This window comes from Macaca nemestrina, chromosome 7 (assembly GCF_043159975.1).
Source record: "Macaca nemestrina isolate mMacNem1 chromosome 7, mMacNem.hap1, whole genome shotgun sequence".
Taxonomy (NCBI): domain Eukaryota; kingdom Metazoa; phylum Chordata; class Mammalia; order Primates; family Cercopithecidae; genus Macaca; species Macaca nemestrina.
The window spans coordinates 33,209,010-33,225,394 of NC_092131.1; the positions used below are offsets into that span (position 1 = coordinate 33,209,010).

At 42.6% G+C, this 16,385-nt stretch overlaps 1 protein-coding gene across 5 annotated transcripts in view; it reads left to right on the forward strand.

The window, feature by feature from the left end:
* Positions 1-4,429: 4,429 nt before the first annotated feature.
* The window catches only part of LOC105495792 (apoptosis resistant E3 ubiquitin protein ligase 1), a 30,956-nt gene continuing 19,000 nt past the window's right edge, over positions 4,430-16,385 (forward strand). For 3 of the 5 annotated variants that reach the window (XR_011625729.1, XM_011765579.2, XM_011765576.3), the window contains exons 1-4: positions 4,582-4,717; positions 11,032-11,092; positions 12,332-12,558; positions 13,493-13,730. Coding sequence is in view for 4 of the 5 variants with exons in the window: in XM_011765579.2 (XP_011763881.1) it covers positions 11,077-11,092; positions 12,332-12,558; positions 13,493-13,730 (481 nt within the window). In the remaining variant the exon portion in view is untranslated. Of the gene's footprint in view, positions 4,718-5,614; positions 5,708-11,031; positions 11,093-12,331; positions 12,559-13,492; positions 13,731-16,385 lie in introns of all 5 variants that reach the window. The other 2 variants (XM_011765577.3, XM_011765578.2) reach the window with 2 other exon arrangements.

Consider the following 16,385-nt stretch of genomic DNA (forward strand, 5'->3'; position numbering starts at 1 on the left):
ATTTATCCTCTGGCTTCTAGCACATTCTAGCATGCCCCAATGTCCACATCTGGGAGTTATAGAATGGGGTACAGTCTAATATGGTGGCACATTAGATTTCTGTGATTTGGGGGATTGCCTACTCAGGAGTATTATGTCATAGAACTGAGGAGAGTGAGTTCATCCTGTTCTGACTAATGAGGCTGTCCCTGGAAGGCCGCAGTCATTTGGAGGCACCTCATTACTGGATTGTTGGGGACCAGCTGGAGAGAGTTCACAGAAGACCCACAGGATGATTAAGAGACTAGAGGGGCTGACGGATGAAGAAAGTATAAATGAAAACCGTATAACTTGTCTAAACCACGATAGCAGAAATAGACAACTGTATAAATATCTCAAGAGTATAAACTTGATGGAGGAGGGTAATCTTTTATGGTGGGATTTAGGGTTGGGGAGTATAAACCAAGAGTGGAATTAAGCCATAGTAAATGTAAACTAATAATCCAAAGTGTCTGATATATTCTTGGAACCTGCTTAGTTAGACCACCCTAACCTATGCGCTTTTTGATAATTGGATGATTTGTTTTTTTAAGTTCATGTCCCTGGACTCATAGCTGGTACTTCTCTGTGGAGAATGCTGGAGATTGCATCTTACAAAGCAAACATCTTTCTTTTGTCTCGTCATTTGGTGGACATCAGTAGGTGATATCAGAACTTCTGTGTGCTGCCACTAGCTCTGTATGCACCAAAATTTTGAAATGGACTTTTATATCATGTTTTTCATGGCTCACTTTCTCTCTCTCTGTGTGTGTGTGATCACAGCTCGTGGCAGCCTCAAACTTCTGGGCTTAGGAGATCCTTCTGCCTTAGCTTCCGAGTAGCTAGGACAACAGGGGCGTGTGTGAAAGTGTGGTCTAGGAGACCAGCAGCATCAGCATTACCTGTGAACCTGTTAGAGATACAGAATGTTGAGCCCCTTCTCATACTGACTGCTCTAGAGTCTAAACCATGTTTCTCAAACTTCAGCATGCATAGGACTCACCTGGGGATCTTGTGAAAGTAGACTCTGAAATAGCAGGGCTGAACACCATACTAGCCATGGGGAGGCAATGATATGACCTGGTCAGTGTTCCTTGGGGAGTCCACAATCTATTAGGAGGACTGCTATATAAACAAATAATTTCAATACAGACTAATAAATGCTATTACAGAAGTATCTTCAGCAGAGAAGTACCACAAAGGAGGAAGTGGTTGATTCTATCTGGTGTGGGTAGAGTCCTCAGAGAGGCCTTGGAGCAGGACCAGAGAAGGGGGAGTGCTTGAGTTGAGTTTTGAAGCTCAGTAGAGATGCTGAATCATTGGGGTGAGCATGGTAGCTCATGGTAGGGACAGTAAAGCTTACATTAGAACTAGGAGTTATTTGATTTAATAATCAAATAGCTGATTACAGGGTTGGAAACCTACTAAGATCATAGTGAATAGAAATAAAAGTTCAGGCCGGGTGTGGTGGCTCATGCCTGTAATCCTAGCACTTTGGGAAGCTGAGGTGGGCAAATCACCTGTGGTCAGGAGTTCAAGACCAGCCTGGCCAACATGGTGAAACCCTGTCTCTACCAAAAATACAAAACTAGCCGGACATAGTAGTGCGCACCTGTAGTCCCAGCTACTAGGGAGGCTGAGGCAGGAGAGTAGCTTGAACCCAGGAGGTGGAGGTTGTAGTGAGGCGGTGAGCCAAGATCATGCCACTGCACTGCAGCCTGGGCAACAGAACGAGACTCTATCTCAAAAAAAAAAAAAAAAACAAAGAAAAGTTCAGTACAATCTGTTACCTTTTTTTTTTTTTTTTTTTTGAGACGGAGTCTTGCTCTGTCGCCCAGGCTGGAGTGCAGTGACCGGATCTCAGCTCACTGCAAGCTCCGCCTCCCGGGTTTACGCCATTCTCCTGCCTCAGCCTCCCGAGTAGCTGGGAGTACAGGCGCCCGCCACCTCGCCCGGCTAGTTTTTTTTTTGTATTTTTTAGTAGAGACAGGGTTTCACTGTGTTAGCCAGGATGGACAATCTGTTATCTTAATTTCTTTGTACCATTTTCTTATTTCAAAAAGGATAACTTGCCCATTCTCTTGCTTATTTAAAGAAAATCAGTCCCCCTCAAAAATGTGTTCTCCAGAAATAGAAACTTTTTACATGTCCTTGCAACATTAAGAATTTGAAAAACACTGAAAGGTACAATACAGGTAGAAAATAAAAATTATTTATAATTCCATATACCAAGAAATGATCACTATTAATATTTTTCTATTTTTCCTTTCAGTCTTCTTTATGTAATGTTATATTTCTAAATGTGGGCTTATGCTACATAAACAGTTTTGTGCCTGCTTTTTTATTTAACATTTTGTTTGTGAGCATTTCCCTATGTTGTTTATTCCCTAAAAGTGTCATTTAAAAATTCCTCATATAGTATTCTACATAGGGATCTCTTACAGCTTATGTATATAGTCTGTTGTTTGTGGATCCTTTAAGCTGGTTCCAGTTGCCAGTTGACCCAGGTTTTGGCTCTTGTACTTGGCAAGTCTGTTGGCGTTATTTATTTATTTATTTATTTATTTATTTATTTATTTATTTTGAGACTGGGTCTGGCTCTGTTGCCCAGGCTGGAGTGCAGTGGCATGATCTCGGCTCACTACAACCTCTGCCTCCTGGGCTCAAGCCAACCCCGACCTCAGCCTGCAAGTAGCTGGGACCACAGGTGCCTGCCACCATGCCTGGCTAATTTTTGTATTTTTTGTAGAGATGGGGTTTTGTTATGTTGCCCAGGCTGGTCTTGAACTCTTGGGCTCAAGTGATCCACCTGCCTTGGCCTCCCAAAGTGCTGGGATTACAGGCGTGAACTACCGTGCCCGGCCATGTTGCCGTATTTTAAACTAGATACATATACTTATTTATTTTTAATGATAAAAGTTTGCCAACTTAATTTCATTTGCTAGTCTTCACTCATTCTGTTCTTTTAGCATTTTGTGCTTTCTTCCTTAGTTTCCCATAGTAGAGAGGCAGTAGGGTAGTCATTAAAAGCATGGATCCTGGGTCCGGGTTGTCTGAGTTTGACTCAGCTCTACTACTCACTGTGTGTTTTCCTGGAAAAGGACTTTAACCTTTTTGTGTCCCAGTTTCCTCATCTGTAAAATAGGGATAATTGTATCTGTGTTAAAATAAGGATAATTGTATCTGTGAGTTTGTATGTATGAAGTACTGAGAACAGTTCCTGCCATATGGTAAGACTGTCTCTGCATTTACTAATTAGTAGTCTCTTCTCATTTGTCTTATGGTGGCTGTTTGTGTATGCATTGCCATAAACCCCCTTTCTGCTACATTTTTGGTTCATGAATATCTTTGAGAGTTATAAACTGACTTCACTGCACTTTATTTAGTGACTTTATTTTGAAAGTTCACAGATTTTCCCCTGACTCGTAGTAGCAGGTTTTACTGTTTTAAATATAAAATCAACTTTATTTAAGCAAGTCTTGGAAATGCATATGTGGGCACGAAGGGAGCAGACTGCATAGGCTGATAGATTGGGCTTTAAAGCTCTTTGGAGGTTTCTCCTTTCCAGCTGAATATTGTCTCAATTCCTTATCATGGCATATAAGGCCCTCCGTAACCCAGTTCTGTCTGTGCTTTCATCTCACTTGTCTTTGTGGTTGCTCCAGACCCTGTGCTGCAGTCCCATTATATTCAAACTGGGTATGTGGTTGTGCTGAAGGTTACTCTTTAAGTCTGTGGCCTAGTTTGCTTCTACTGAAGAATAGACTTACACCTGTAATCCCAGCACTTTGGGAGGCCAAGGCAGGAGGATCTCTTGAGCTCAGGAGTTAGAGACCAGCCTGAGCAACATGGCAAAACCCCGTCTCTACAAAAAATACAAATAAAAAATTAGCCAGGTGTGGTAGTGCATGCCTGTAGTCCCAGCTACTTGGGAGGCTGAGGTGGGAGGATCACTTGAGCCCAGGAGGTCAAGGCTGTAGTGAGCTGTAATCATGCCACTGCACTCCAACCTGGGTGACGGAGAAAGACCCTGTCAAAAAAACCAAAACCTGTGTCTAATTCTGAAGCTCAGTGCTCTTAACCTCTATGCTGAATCATGGAAAAGAATAAAGTCATAAGGATAGGGAAGTATTTGGGGACACTGAACTGAAAGAAGCTCTGGCACTTCTCAGCTGAAGAAATAGTTATAGACAGTGAGGTTGCCAGTTGACTTTTCTTGTGGAGTCAGAGGCCTCAAGGAAACTGTGTGGAGTTTTAATTGAGAATGCTTGGTCAGAGTTTACTAATTCTTGGTTATTTTTAGTGTCTCGATTTCCACTGCCTGTCGTACCTTCTCTTTGTTTTTTTTCTGGGGAATCTTTTTCGCAAATAAAAACCTGTTCCAACTAACCCTATTTTCTTTTTTGGACAGGATCCTGGGGCATCCTTTGGCAGCCGATTGTACCCTGCACTAGAGAGAAGTCCAGGAATGATATATTCTTGGGCTGTATTTCTCTACCCTGGAATTCATCCAGTTCATCCCAGAAACACTGACCTGGTTACTGTGACAAAGTCTGATGGATAGACCCTTTCTGTTGACCTTGCGGCGTTTTTCTTTCATGTGGAAGTTGGAAGACAAGGTGAAAGGGGCCAAAAGTGACCTGCCTTGGTGAATAGGAGTGCTCTACTTGGTTCTCAGAACATGGGCCCTCGTTTAAAGGTAAGGTAATAGACTGAGTTGAGCTTTAGTTATTGGGATGTAGAACATGGATCCAGTGAGCAGTTCCTAAGCCTTTTCAGCAAGGGATAGCTGTTGAAGTATACAGTTGCAGTGAGAATTGACTTTGTCCCCAACAGAGCATTTTTAAATATGAAGAAACCAGTTCTCCATTTTTGGGAAACGACTTTTTCACAACTGATATTCAATGTTAGGGCTAAAATTTAGTTGCTATTGTAATTAAAAATCTTTATGCTCCGAAAAAGCAGAGGATTTTAAAATATGTATGTTAATCAACTTTCTAACAGTCCCTTGAGACAGATATTTTCAAGTCTTTTTCCCCTTTTGTAGGTAATGTGAGCCAAAATGCTATAGTATTAAGCAACCAGACCAGGATCCTTCGTAAGCAAGTGATATTTCTGCACTAGAGAATTGGCATTGCATTCCACTTTTCTTTGTCATGCTTTATTTATATTTCAAAAGATTAAAAAAAGAGCCATAAGAGTTTATCTTTCTAATTTTAGCTTTGCTTTGAGATTCCTCACAGTAAGATTGGATAGTGTTTCTCATACTTTGTTTTACCTGTTTTCGTAAATCTTTTTTTCCCCAAATACTTCACTATCCTTATGACTTTATTCTTTTTCATGATTCACTGTAGAGGTTAAGAGCATTGAGCTTCAGAGTTAGACACAGGCTTTTGCTTTTTTTTTTTTTTTTTTTTTTTTTTGGAGACTGGGTCTTTCTCTGTCTCCAGGCTGGAGTTCTGTAGCACAGTCATGGCTCACTGCAGCCTTGACCTCCTGGGCTCAAGCAGTCCTCCCGCCTCAGCCTCCCAAGTAGCTGGGACTACAGGCGTGCACTATGACATCCTGACTAATTTTTTATTTGTATTTTTTGTAGAGACGGGGTTTTGCCATGTTGCTCAGGCTGGTTCCGAACTCTTGAGCTCAAGTGATCCTTCTGCCTTGGCTTCCCAAAGTGCTGGGATTACAGGTATGAGCCACCATGCCCTGTTAGGCTTTCCCAGCCAGGCTTGAATCTCAACTCTGTCACTTATCCCAATGTGAGATATTCAGCAACTTTAAGCCCAGCTTAAAAAAAAAAAATCCATAAAACGAGAATGATAGTATTCATCTTACCAAGTTGTTGTGGTGACAGTTACTTAGGCTAACATATGTAAAGCACTGAAGGCAATGTTCGGCCTATGATAAGTGACTCGATAAACAGATAGAAAGTTGTTAATTTACTACTGTCACATTTTTCTTCTAGCTTAAAGTATCACAATATGCCATGTTTATACAGGTCAAGGACACTAAAGAGAGGAACTTGAAAACACACAAAATACTCATAACAATTGGATGAAATAGTACAGTAGAGCCTTATATACTTGTTTGTGCTGGAATTAGACTTGGGAAAGTTCCAAAATAATTTCATACAGAAAAATATGAATAGCAAAAAGTAAAGGGTGCCGTAGAAACTGCTGTAGAAAAATACCATGCATGGGAATCTGCAACCCCAGTGGTGGGCATTTGATACCTGCTCATTGAACTGAATTAAATTGGCAACTTTTAGGTTGAGGAACTTATAAACGGCTCAAGTGAGTACACTGTTAATTAGAGAAATCCTTTCAAGCTCTGTCTACAAGGAAGATCCCATCTGGAAAATTCCTGATCCTTAGGCATTCTGGACAAAGAAAAGGACAGACATTTGATCTTATTCATATTTATTGAAGTTACTATATGCAATTATGTTGGTTTCTTTGGAGCATTTTTTTTGGAGACAGGGTCTCACTCTGTTGCCCAGGTTGGAGTGCAGTGGTGCCACCAGGGCTCACTGCAGCCTCAACCTCCTGGGCTCAAGAAATCCTCCTGCCTCAAGCCCCCTCCCTGCCTCCAGTAGCTGGATATAGGTGTGCACTAGTATGCCCAGCTAATTTGTTTTCAAATTTTAGTAGAGATGAGGTCCCACTGGTCTCAAACTCCTGAGCTCAAGTGATCTTCCCGCCTTAGCCTCCCAAAGTGCTGGGATTACAGACATGAGCCACCATGCCCAGCCTGGAGGATTTTTTTTTTTTTTTTTTTTTGAGACGGAGTCTCGCTCTGTCACCCAGGCTGGAGTGCGGTGGCCGGATCTCTGCTCACTGCAAGCTCCGCCTGCCGGGTTTACGCCATTCTCCTGGCTCAGCCTCCCGAGTAGCTGGGACTACAGGCGCTCGCCACCTCGCCCGGCTAGTTTTTTGTACTTTTTAGTAGAGACGGGGTTTCACCGTGTTAGCCAGGATGGTCTTGATCTCATGACCTTGTGATCCGCCCGTCTCGGCCTCCCAAAGTGCTGGGATTACAGGCTTGAGCCACCGCGCCCGGCCTGGAGGATTTTTAAGACTACTCATAACCACTCTAAAATGAAAAAACGAGACTAAAAGAATAAAAGTGCTAGGCCGAGCATGATGGCTCACACCTGTAATCTCAGCACTTTGGGAGGCTAAGGTGGGCGGATCACCTGAGGTCAGGAGTTTGAGACCAGCCTGACCAAACCCCATCTCTACTAAAAATACAAAATTAGCTGGGTGTGGTAGTGCATGCCTGTAATCCCAGGTACTTGGGAGGCTGAGGCAGGAGAATCGCTTGAACCTTGGAGGCAGAGGTTGCAGTGAGCCGAGATGGTGCCATTGCACTCCAGCCTGGGCAACAAGAGTGAAACTCTGTCCCAAAAAAAAAAAAAAAAAGAATAAAAGTGCTATAAGATAAATAAAAACAATGTTCTATGGAAATTCACAAGAGGAAAGGAATTTCTAAATTTAGTATTAGGGAAGATTTTGGAGAAAGTGGATTTTTCTTAGACCTTAGGATCAGGAGATGTTCCATGTGTAGGGAATAAAAGGGAAGAGGATATTCTAGGCAGAGGAGATGAGTTTTCAAAAGGAATGGAGAGGAGACATTTCAGAGCTGTATGTAAAAGTGTAAAGGATCTAATTTGGATAGATCATAGGATGAATAACGAGGTATTGTAGCAACTGAGGCCAAAGAGAATAGTGTGGGGTAGGGATAGCAGTAGATACAGGGCAGAGAGAGCCCCCGACAGGAGAACATGCTTCCAGAAAATGCTTCAGAACAGAGGTAAAATCTGGAATAAAAGTGATTTAAGTGACAAAAGTGGAGAAGCCTGGCTGGACGTGATGACTCACGCTTGTAATCCCAGCACTTTGGGAAGCCAAGGCAGGTAGATCACTTGAGGTCAGGAGTTCAAGACCAGCCTGGCTGACATGTTGAAACCCCGTCTCTACTAAAAAAAAAAAAAAATTTACAAAAAATTAGCCGAGCATGGTGGCAAGCACCTGTAATCCCAGCTACTCGGGAGGCTGAGGCAGGAGAATTGCTTGAACCCGAGAGGTGGAGGTTGCGGAGAGCCGAGATTGTTACACTGCACTCCAGCCTGGGCAACAGAGCAAGACTCTGTCTCAAAAAAAAAAAAGAAAAAAATAGAAGGGCTTTCGAGAGAATTCAGGAAGAACCAGAAAGGGGGAAAATGTAGAACGAAGGCAAATTCAGAATGTGACCATGGGTGAAACTGGGAGGTGGGTAAATACTGTGGGGGTGGGGAGTGGTTTGAGAGCCGTTGTAGAGCAGTGGGACATTTGTAAAGTTAATATCAGTGAGTGAGGAATTGATAGAGCTAACTCCCTGGTCATGAGGAGGTTTCAAGAAGAAAGTTGTTTGGGGAAAAAGTAGTAATTGGTGTGTTGAATTTTAAATGATGATGAGAGGTGGGGCAGAAATGTAGAGTTGACTTATTGGAGAAGGTTTAGGTGATCTTGAAAATCAATAGTGATGATTTGATTGAGAAATAAGTGACAAGGGAAAAATGGCCGAGGACTCCACAAGGTAAAGCTCATTACTGCCAGCTTCATGATAACTGGACTGTGGCTCTCGTGTTCTACTTTGTTCCCCCTATACCACACATATTAAGTACTCAGTATTTGTTGGACGAATTATTTTAGGATGAGTTTTTAACCTTTTATTGTAAAATTTTTTAGTCTTATAATTAGAATAGTATAAAGAACTCCCATGCAGACTGTTTAGGGACAGTAATAGAAGCCATGCCTTTTGGAGTTCAGATGCATTTCTCTTTGAAGAAAGTGTGGGCCAGTAGAGAGGAGTTTCCTATCAGCTTTGAAGTAAAGGAGTAGTGATACTGGTGCTACTATTGATAATAATTGTAATAATCATTAAAACTTTGAGAACTCACTGTGTGCCAGGCACTACTATAGGCTGCTTGTATGTGTTAACTCATTTAATCCTCACAGCACCCTATGAGGTATATATAAGGAAACTGGCACCCCTTTACAAAGATTGAATGACTTGTCCAGGGTCACATTATGAATGGTGGGGCATAGATTTGAAGCCAGGTAACCTAACTCTAGAGTCTGTCCCCTTATCCTCTATCTTATACTATTTGTTATGCTGTTTGACTAGATCTTTGATTGCTGTGGGGAGTTGCATTGAAATCATATCATACTAAAGGGGATGATACCATATAAATTATTAAATGTCAACTCTTTTTACAGCAGTGAGATTCTGAAGCCTAGATAGGTCACACAGTTTGCCATCCTGGGATTGTTCTCTAGGCTTCTAAATTACTGCATGTCAGCTGTCTTTCACAGAAAGGGTTGTTATAGTTGTCAGAGATAGTAGGGGGGAATTTTTCCAGCCCTCATGACTCAAGCCATACATTTAGCACTGCTTTTATTCTTCTAAGAAGACCACAAATCTGTAACACCAGCCACATATATATACATCATTTCTTTGCTGAGTGCTGTAACTTCCCTGAGGACCAGAAGTTTCACATCTAGGGTCTGATTGAATGGCATCCTGCTGAGGAAGTATTTAAGGCAGTTAAACTGCCAGTTTTGGTCCCACCAAGTCATCTAGTGCATCCTGTAAGATGCAGACAGATGCTTTTTGAGAGATGGTAGCAGCTTTTTGAGATGATAGCTGTTGGGTCCCCAGCTAATTCACCATAGGGTCCCAAGAGATGAGATACTTGTTTGGGAAGGAGGTTCAGTAGTTATGATCCCAAATTTTGGCTCTTTATATTGTCTGTAATAGACCCTTTTGGGAGCACCTTAATCCATGTGACAATTCTAATGTTCCTGTGTGGATTTCTTTTCTAGTAGGACTTTAGATAATCACTCTAAGTAGGATTTCTATGAAACTTTTGACAGTCATTCCTCAAATTACCTATTCTCTGTGGGTTCCACTGGATATATTGTTATCAGAGGAACTAAGCGAACACAATCAGATGTAAAAACATACCCTGAAAAAAAAATTGTTTTGGTCCCTCCCAGATCTGAACCTAGAAATTTTTAGCTGTCTTGTCTCTACGTAATATTCTAGTGCTGATAAAAGGTGCTAGGTGAAGAAACATTGACAGCCTTAGTGTATACTGACTTGAAAAGAAAGAGTGAATTCAGTGCGTTGTAAAATAGAATATACAACCTGTGCTAAGGTCAGACTCAGTGATAAGATACGAACGTTAGCATACATTGCGTTTTTCCTTGGCAGTACTTTCATTGGTTCAAATGATCAAATGAGTAATTAAGATTGAAGTGTTATTCTGGAAACAAGTTTAACAACAGTGAAAGTCTTCCCTCAAACTCCTACCTTGACAGGCATGACTAAGGATGAGAAGTACAGTCTCCTTTTGTTCCTCTCCTTGGTCTTTCTGCTGAGCTCATCTTCCAGAGGGCCCATTAGTTTGCCTGATTGGTAACAGCATAAATGACTTCCCTTTCAGACCCACTGTTTATTATTGGGATGACCCAGAGTTCATTTTAATTACATAATGCCAACATGATGATAATGATACTTGCTTTAAAAAAAAAATTCTACATTTTATGTAGCTATTTCTACATAGCTGAATTACTTCCAGAAGGCAAACATAAGGGGAAAGTGACTCCATTCTCCTCTTTGCATGGGTTAATTAGCCCCACTTTGCATGAGGGAGGGAAACTGTCTTGGGAACTATGGATCTAAGAAGATGAAGGCCATGTTACTGCATTTTGAAATTAGCAATAAAGCAAGTGGCTGTTTGTGGTATTCCTAGAGTGGCCAGTAGATTGGAAGTCTCCAAGGGGAATGATGCAGTCTCTGTTTGTTTCTCTGAAATATAGGGCACCTGTCAAGCTAGAAAGAGGACAGGAATAGTAAGGCTCTAGACTCGAGAGAGTTGTCTGGCTCACGCCATACACTCTGTCTTACTGTGAGATAGCTACAAGGCAGAGTTGGAGAAAAAAAACTAAACAAGTTTTCTTTTAACAGCTGCAGCTGTGATCCTCGGCTGTCTGTTGGCATTGAAGGGACCTGATGTTTTACGTTATTGGTACGTTATGGAAAGAACTCTCTCTATTATATTTTTGTTAAGGTTGCTTGGGTTCTTTTTCCTTTTCTGCCTATTCCTTTCCCTTTGAAAATGGAGCTGGAAATATTTCTAGTCATGCCAGAATGTACCTTCACAGAGTTGGCATTGGAATTCATTCATTTGGGTTTATTGAGCAATTATAGTCAATGCCAGACACTGTTTACTGTGGAGTCTAAAGTTGAATAAGATGAAAATCTGCCTTCAAGGAGTACTCATTCATAACATAAAGAGAAATGGTCAAGGAGGAGGAAAGTTATACCAGATGAATGTGCAGGAGTTTAAAGGAGCCCAGAAAAGGGAACTGCTAACTCTGTTGGGGATTGGGGAACACTTTTGCCAAGCACACAAGGGAGGGGAGGGCTCCCAAATAATGCATTATTTTAAGAAAGAAATGGTGGGAACCAAAGGCACATCCTTTTTACTGCTTCTGTGGGGGGCCCAGCAAGTGCAGGAAAGTGGGGAGCAGGGCGGACATTATATGCAGCTCGTATAGAGCAAGAGTTTGCAAACTTTTTCTATAAAAGGCCAGAGAGTAAATATTTTTGGTTCCAAAGGCTCATTTCAATAACTCAACTCTGCCAGTGTGGGGCAAAAGTAGCCATAGACAACTTATAAATGATGGGTGTGGCTATATCCCAATGGAACTTTATTTACCGAAATAAGCAGTGGGTGGACTTTGGCCTGAGGACTGTAGTTGCTGACCCCTGGTGTAGAAGTTCCTTTCTTTTTTTTTTTTTTTTTTTTTTGAGACGGAGTCTAGCTCTGTTGCCCAGGCTGGAGTGCAGTGGCCGGATCTCAGCTCACTGCAAGCCCCGCCTCCCGGGTTCACGCCATTCTCCTGCCTCAGCCTCCCGAGTAGCTGGGAGTACAGGCGCCCGCCACCTCGCCCGGCTAATTTTTTTTTTGTATTTTAGTAGAGACGGGGTTTCACCATGTTAGCCAGGATGGTCTCGATCTCCTGAACTCGTGATCCGCCCGTCTCGGCCTCCCAAAGTGCTGGGATTACAGGCTTGAGCCACCGCGCCCGGCCAGAAGTTCCTTTCTTATCCACAGAGGTAGTACCCAGTGCAGTGTTTCTTTGGCAGCCTTACAGTCTCATCCTGACTTCCTTTAATTTTTGAGAAATGGTTGGCCTGTTCCTTAATGAAAAGCTGTAATGTGTAACTGGCAGGCGGTTTGTGTGTTCTCTCTTTTGCATAGGTGGAATCACAGTGTCTGTGGTTGCATTCTTCTTCACAATTAAGTTCCTCTTTGAGCTTGCCGCACGTGTAGTCAGCTTCCTCCAGAATGAGGACCGCGAGCGCAGAGGAGACCGGACTATTTATGACTACGTGCGAGGAAATTACCTGGATCCCCGGTCTTGCAAAGTCTCCTGGGATTGGAAGGACCCCTATGAGGTGGGCCACAGCATGGCCTTCCGAGTGCATGTAAGGGAATGTTTCTGTCTCCATACCCATTGGGGTTTCTGAGTAACTTGCTTTCCAGAGCCCAGTTCAACACTACCAGGTGCTGGCCTGGAATGTTAACATTTTCTCTTATCTTTCAACCCCTTCCAGGAACTAGTGAATTGCTGCTATCGGAAGAGTCACAAATTTCTCTGTCATTTTGATTTAATAGGTCCTTAGCTTTGAAGAAGTATAAGCCTTAATGTTACCTTTTCAAAATAAAAATATTTCAGAAAAGAGTAAGTAATAGTACTTACTCTTTGGGTTAGCAAATCAGGCCCACCTTCAGTTTCTTTAAATACATTTGTCTTGGAACACAGCCACACCCATTCATCATGTATTGACTATGGCTGTTTTCACACCTGAGTAGTTATGACAGTTGAGTAGTTGTGTACAGCCCACAAAGCCAAAAGATTTATTCTCTGGCACTTTACAGAAAAAATTTCCCAACTCTTGCATTGACTTCTTCACTGTAGCATTAAGCTTGGCTTGAGAGCCTGAACCCCTCCTACCTTTGTCTGGTAACGCTTTAGTTCACTCATTGCCAGTGCTGCCGGCTAACTTACCTTTAAATTTGGGTTAGCATTGATAATATAAAGGGATGGTAAGACCAAGGAGGCAGCATTGGTGGTTCAGAAGTGGCAAGTTAAAATGCACATTTTCTTGATTTCATGGTAAATTCTACCCTTGTCCTCTGAACAGGTTAAGAATTTGCTCATGACTTAATGGTTTTCTTTGGAGTATTGATGGGATTTATTTCTCTCTGTGTTTTTGTGAGCAGGACTGTGAGGAACAGGGTAGGTATTGGGATTTACCAGTGTGATCTCTGCCAGCTACTTCCTCTCTCCCCACTCACTCTACACAGGAAATGTTTTTTTCCTCTGCTTGCTAATGGGTGTCCTTCTTTCCATGGCAGTTATTCTATAAGAACGGGCAGCCTTTCCCTGCACATCGGCCTGTGGGACTAAGAGTTCACATCTCTCATGTCGAGCTAGCAGTGGAAATTCCAGTGACCCAGGAAGTCCTTCAGGAGCCCAATTCCAATGTGGTAAAAGTGGCCTTCACTGTGCGCAAGGCTGGGCGTTATGAAATCACAGTGAAGCTTGGCGGATTAAATGTGGCATACAGTCCCTACTACAAAATTTTTCAACCTGGTAGGTTCTTTTTTCCTTTCTTTTTCCCTTTGTCTCCTTCCCTCTCTCTCACTCCTTCCATCCCATCTTTCCTTTTTAAAAATAATACCTTTATTGAGATTTAATTAACATGCCATAAAATTCATCCTTTTAAAGTATACAGTTTAATGGTTCTTTAAATGGAGCCATCTTCACAGTTGATTTTAGAGTATTTTCATAACCTCAGAAAGAAACCCCATACATATTAGTAGTCACTTTCTCCCCAAATCCCCCAGACCTAGGCAGCCACTCATCTACTGTCTCTGTCGATTTGCCTACTGTGTTTGGCTGCTTTTGTCTTGCTGTAAAGAAATACCTGAGACTGGGTAATTTATAAAGAAAAGAGGTTTATTTGGCTCATGGTTCTGCAAGCTGTACAAAAAGCGTAGCACCAGCATCTGCTTCTGGTGAGGCCTTGCGAAGTGTCTACTCATGGTGGAAGGCGAAGCGGGAGCAGGAGTGTCACATGGTGAGAGAGGGAGCAAGAGAGAGAGGGAGGAGGTGCTGGGCTTTTCTAAACAAACAGATTTTGCATGAACTCAGAACAAGAGCTTATTCATTACCATGAGGAGGAGACCAAGCCATTCATGAGGGATCCTCCCCTATGACCCCATCACCTCCCACCAGGCCCCACCTCCAACATTGGGAATCACATTTCAGCATGCAATTTGGAGGGTACAAATATCTAAACCAGTTTCAGTCATGCTGTAGCGTGAATCTGTACTTCATTTCTTTTTATTGACAAATAATATCCGTTGTGTGTATATGCTGCATTTTATTTATCTTTTCATCGGTTGGTGGTCGAGTTGTTTCTACTTTTGGGTACTGTAGGCAATGCTGCTGTGAACATTTGTGTTGTGTTTTTGTGTTGACATGTTTTTATTACTCTGGAGTAAAATTGCTGAGTCATTAGTTTGGTTAGTTCTTAAGGGCTAAGGGCTGTGGTATCCACAGAAATAATAGGACCTGGGGTCCCTAGGTAACTTTTGAAGTGAAACCTTACTGAGTGGGGCCTTAAGATTTGTGTATCTTTGCTTAACTAGTCCTCAGTTTTCTTTCTCTGAGAGCAGAGTAAGGCTCTGGGCAAGATGGCTCCCAAGCCATCTCTCTCTGCGTGTATGCTCTCCTTTGCTTAAGTGCCTCACTCAGAGACTCCTGTTCACATGAATTATCATCACCCACCTCCTTGCCACGAGTGGAGAACAGCTCATATCCTTATATGTACCAGCCCTTTTTTAAAAATTACACTTTTTATATTTTGATAATTGTATATTCATATGCATTTGTAAGAAATAACTCAGAGATCTGGTATACCATTTTCCCAGTTTCCTGCAATGGTAACATCTTCCAAAACTACTAGTACAATATAACAGCCAGGGTATTGACATTGATACAGCCAAGGTACAGAACATTTCCATCGTCAAAGGGATCCCTCATGTTGCCCTTTTACAGCCACACCCATCCCCTCCCAACCTGTTTGTTTGTGTCTTTTTTTTTTTTTTTTTTTTTTTTTTTGACGAAGTCTTGCTGTGTCACCAGGCTGGAGTGCAGTGGCGCAGTCTTGGCTCACTGCAACCTCTGATTCCCTGGTTCAACGGATTCTCCTGCCTCACCCTGAGTAGCTGGGATTACATGCACGTGCCACCACGCCCAGCTAATTTTTGTATTTTTAGTAGAGACAGGATTTTACCATGTTGGCCAGGATGGTCTCGATCTCCTGACCTCATGTACCGCTCGCCTTGGCCTCCCATAGTGCTGGAATTACAAGCATGAGCCACCGTGCCTGCCCCTCTGCCCCACCCGCTGCCAACCTGTTTCTTAACCTCTGGCAACCCATGAATCTATTCCCCATTTCTATAATTTTGTCATTTGAAGAATATTATATAACTAAAATCATATAGTATATAACCTGTTGGAGTTGACTTTTCCTCACTCAGCATAATTTTCCGGAGATTCATCCAGGTTACTGAGTGTATCAGTAGTTGGTTCCTTTTTTTTTTTTTTGAGATGGAGTCTCGCTGTGTCGCCCAGGCTAGAGTACACTGGCCGGATCTCAGCTCACTGCAAGCTCCGCCTCCTGGGTTTTACGCCATTCTCCTGCCTCAGCCTCCTGAGTAGCTGGGACTACAGGCGCCCGCCACCTCGCCCGGCTAGTTTTTTGTATTTTTTAGTAGAGGCGGGGTTTTACCGTGTTAGCCAGGATGGTCTCGATCTCCTGACCTCGTGATTTGCCTGTCTCAGCCTTCCAAAGTGCTGGGATTACAGGCTTGAGCCACTGCGCCCGGCCAGTTGGTTCCTTTTTACTGCTGAGTAGTACAGGTTGAGTATTCTTCATCCAAAATGCTTGGGACCAGAAGTGTGGTTTTATGGTTTTTTCTCTCCAAACATGGTATAGGAATGTTTTGTAGTTTTTGAGACAGGGCCTTGCTCTGTCACCCAGGCTGGAATGCAGTGGCAGGATCATGGCTCACTGTAGCCTTGACCTGCTGGGCTCCTTCCACCTCAGCCTCCCAAGTAGCTGGGACTATGAGTGTGCACCACCGCGCTCGGTTAATTTTTTGATTTTTTGTTCTGTAAAGAGAGAGTCTCATTATGTTAACCAAGCTGGTTTCCTAACTCCTGGCCTCAAGCGATCCT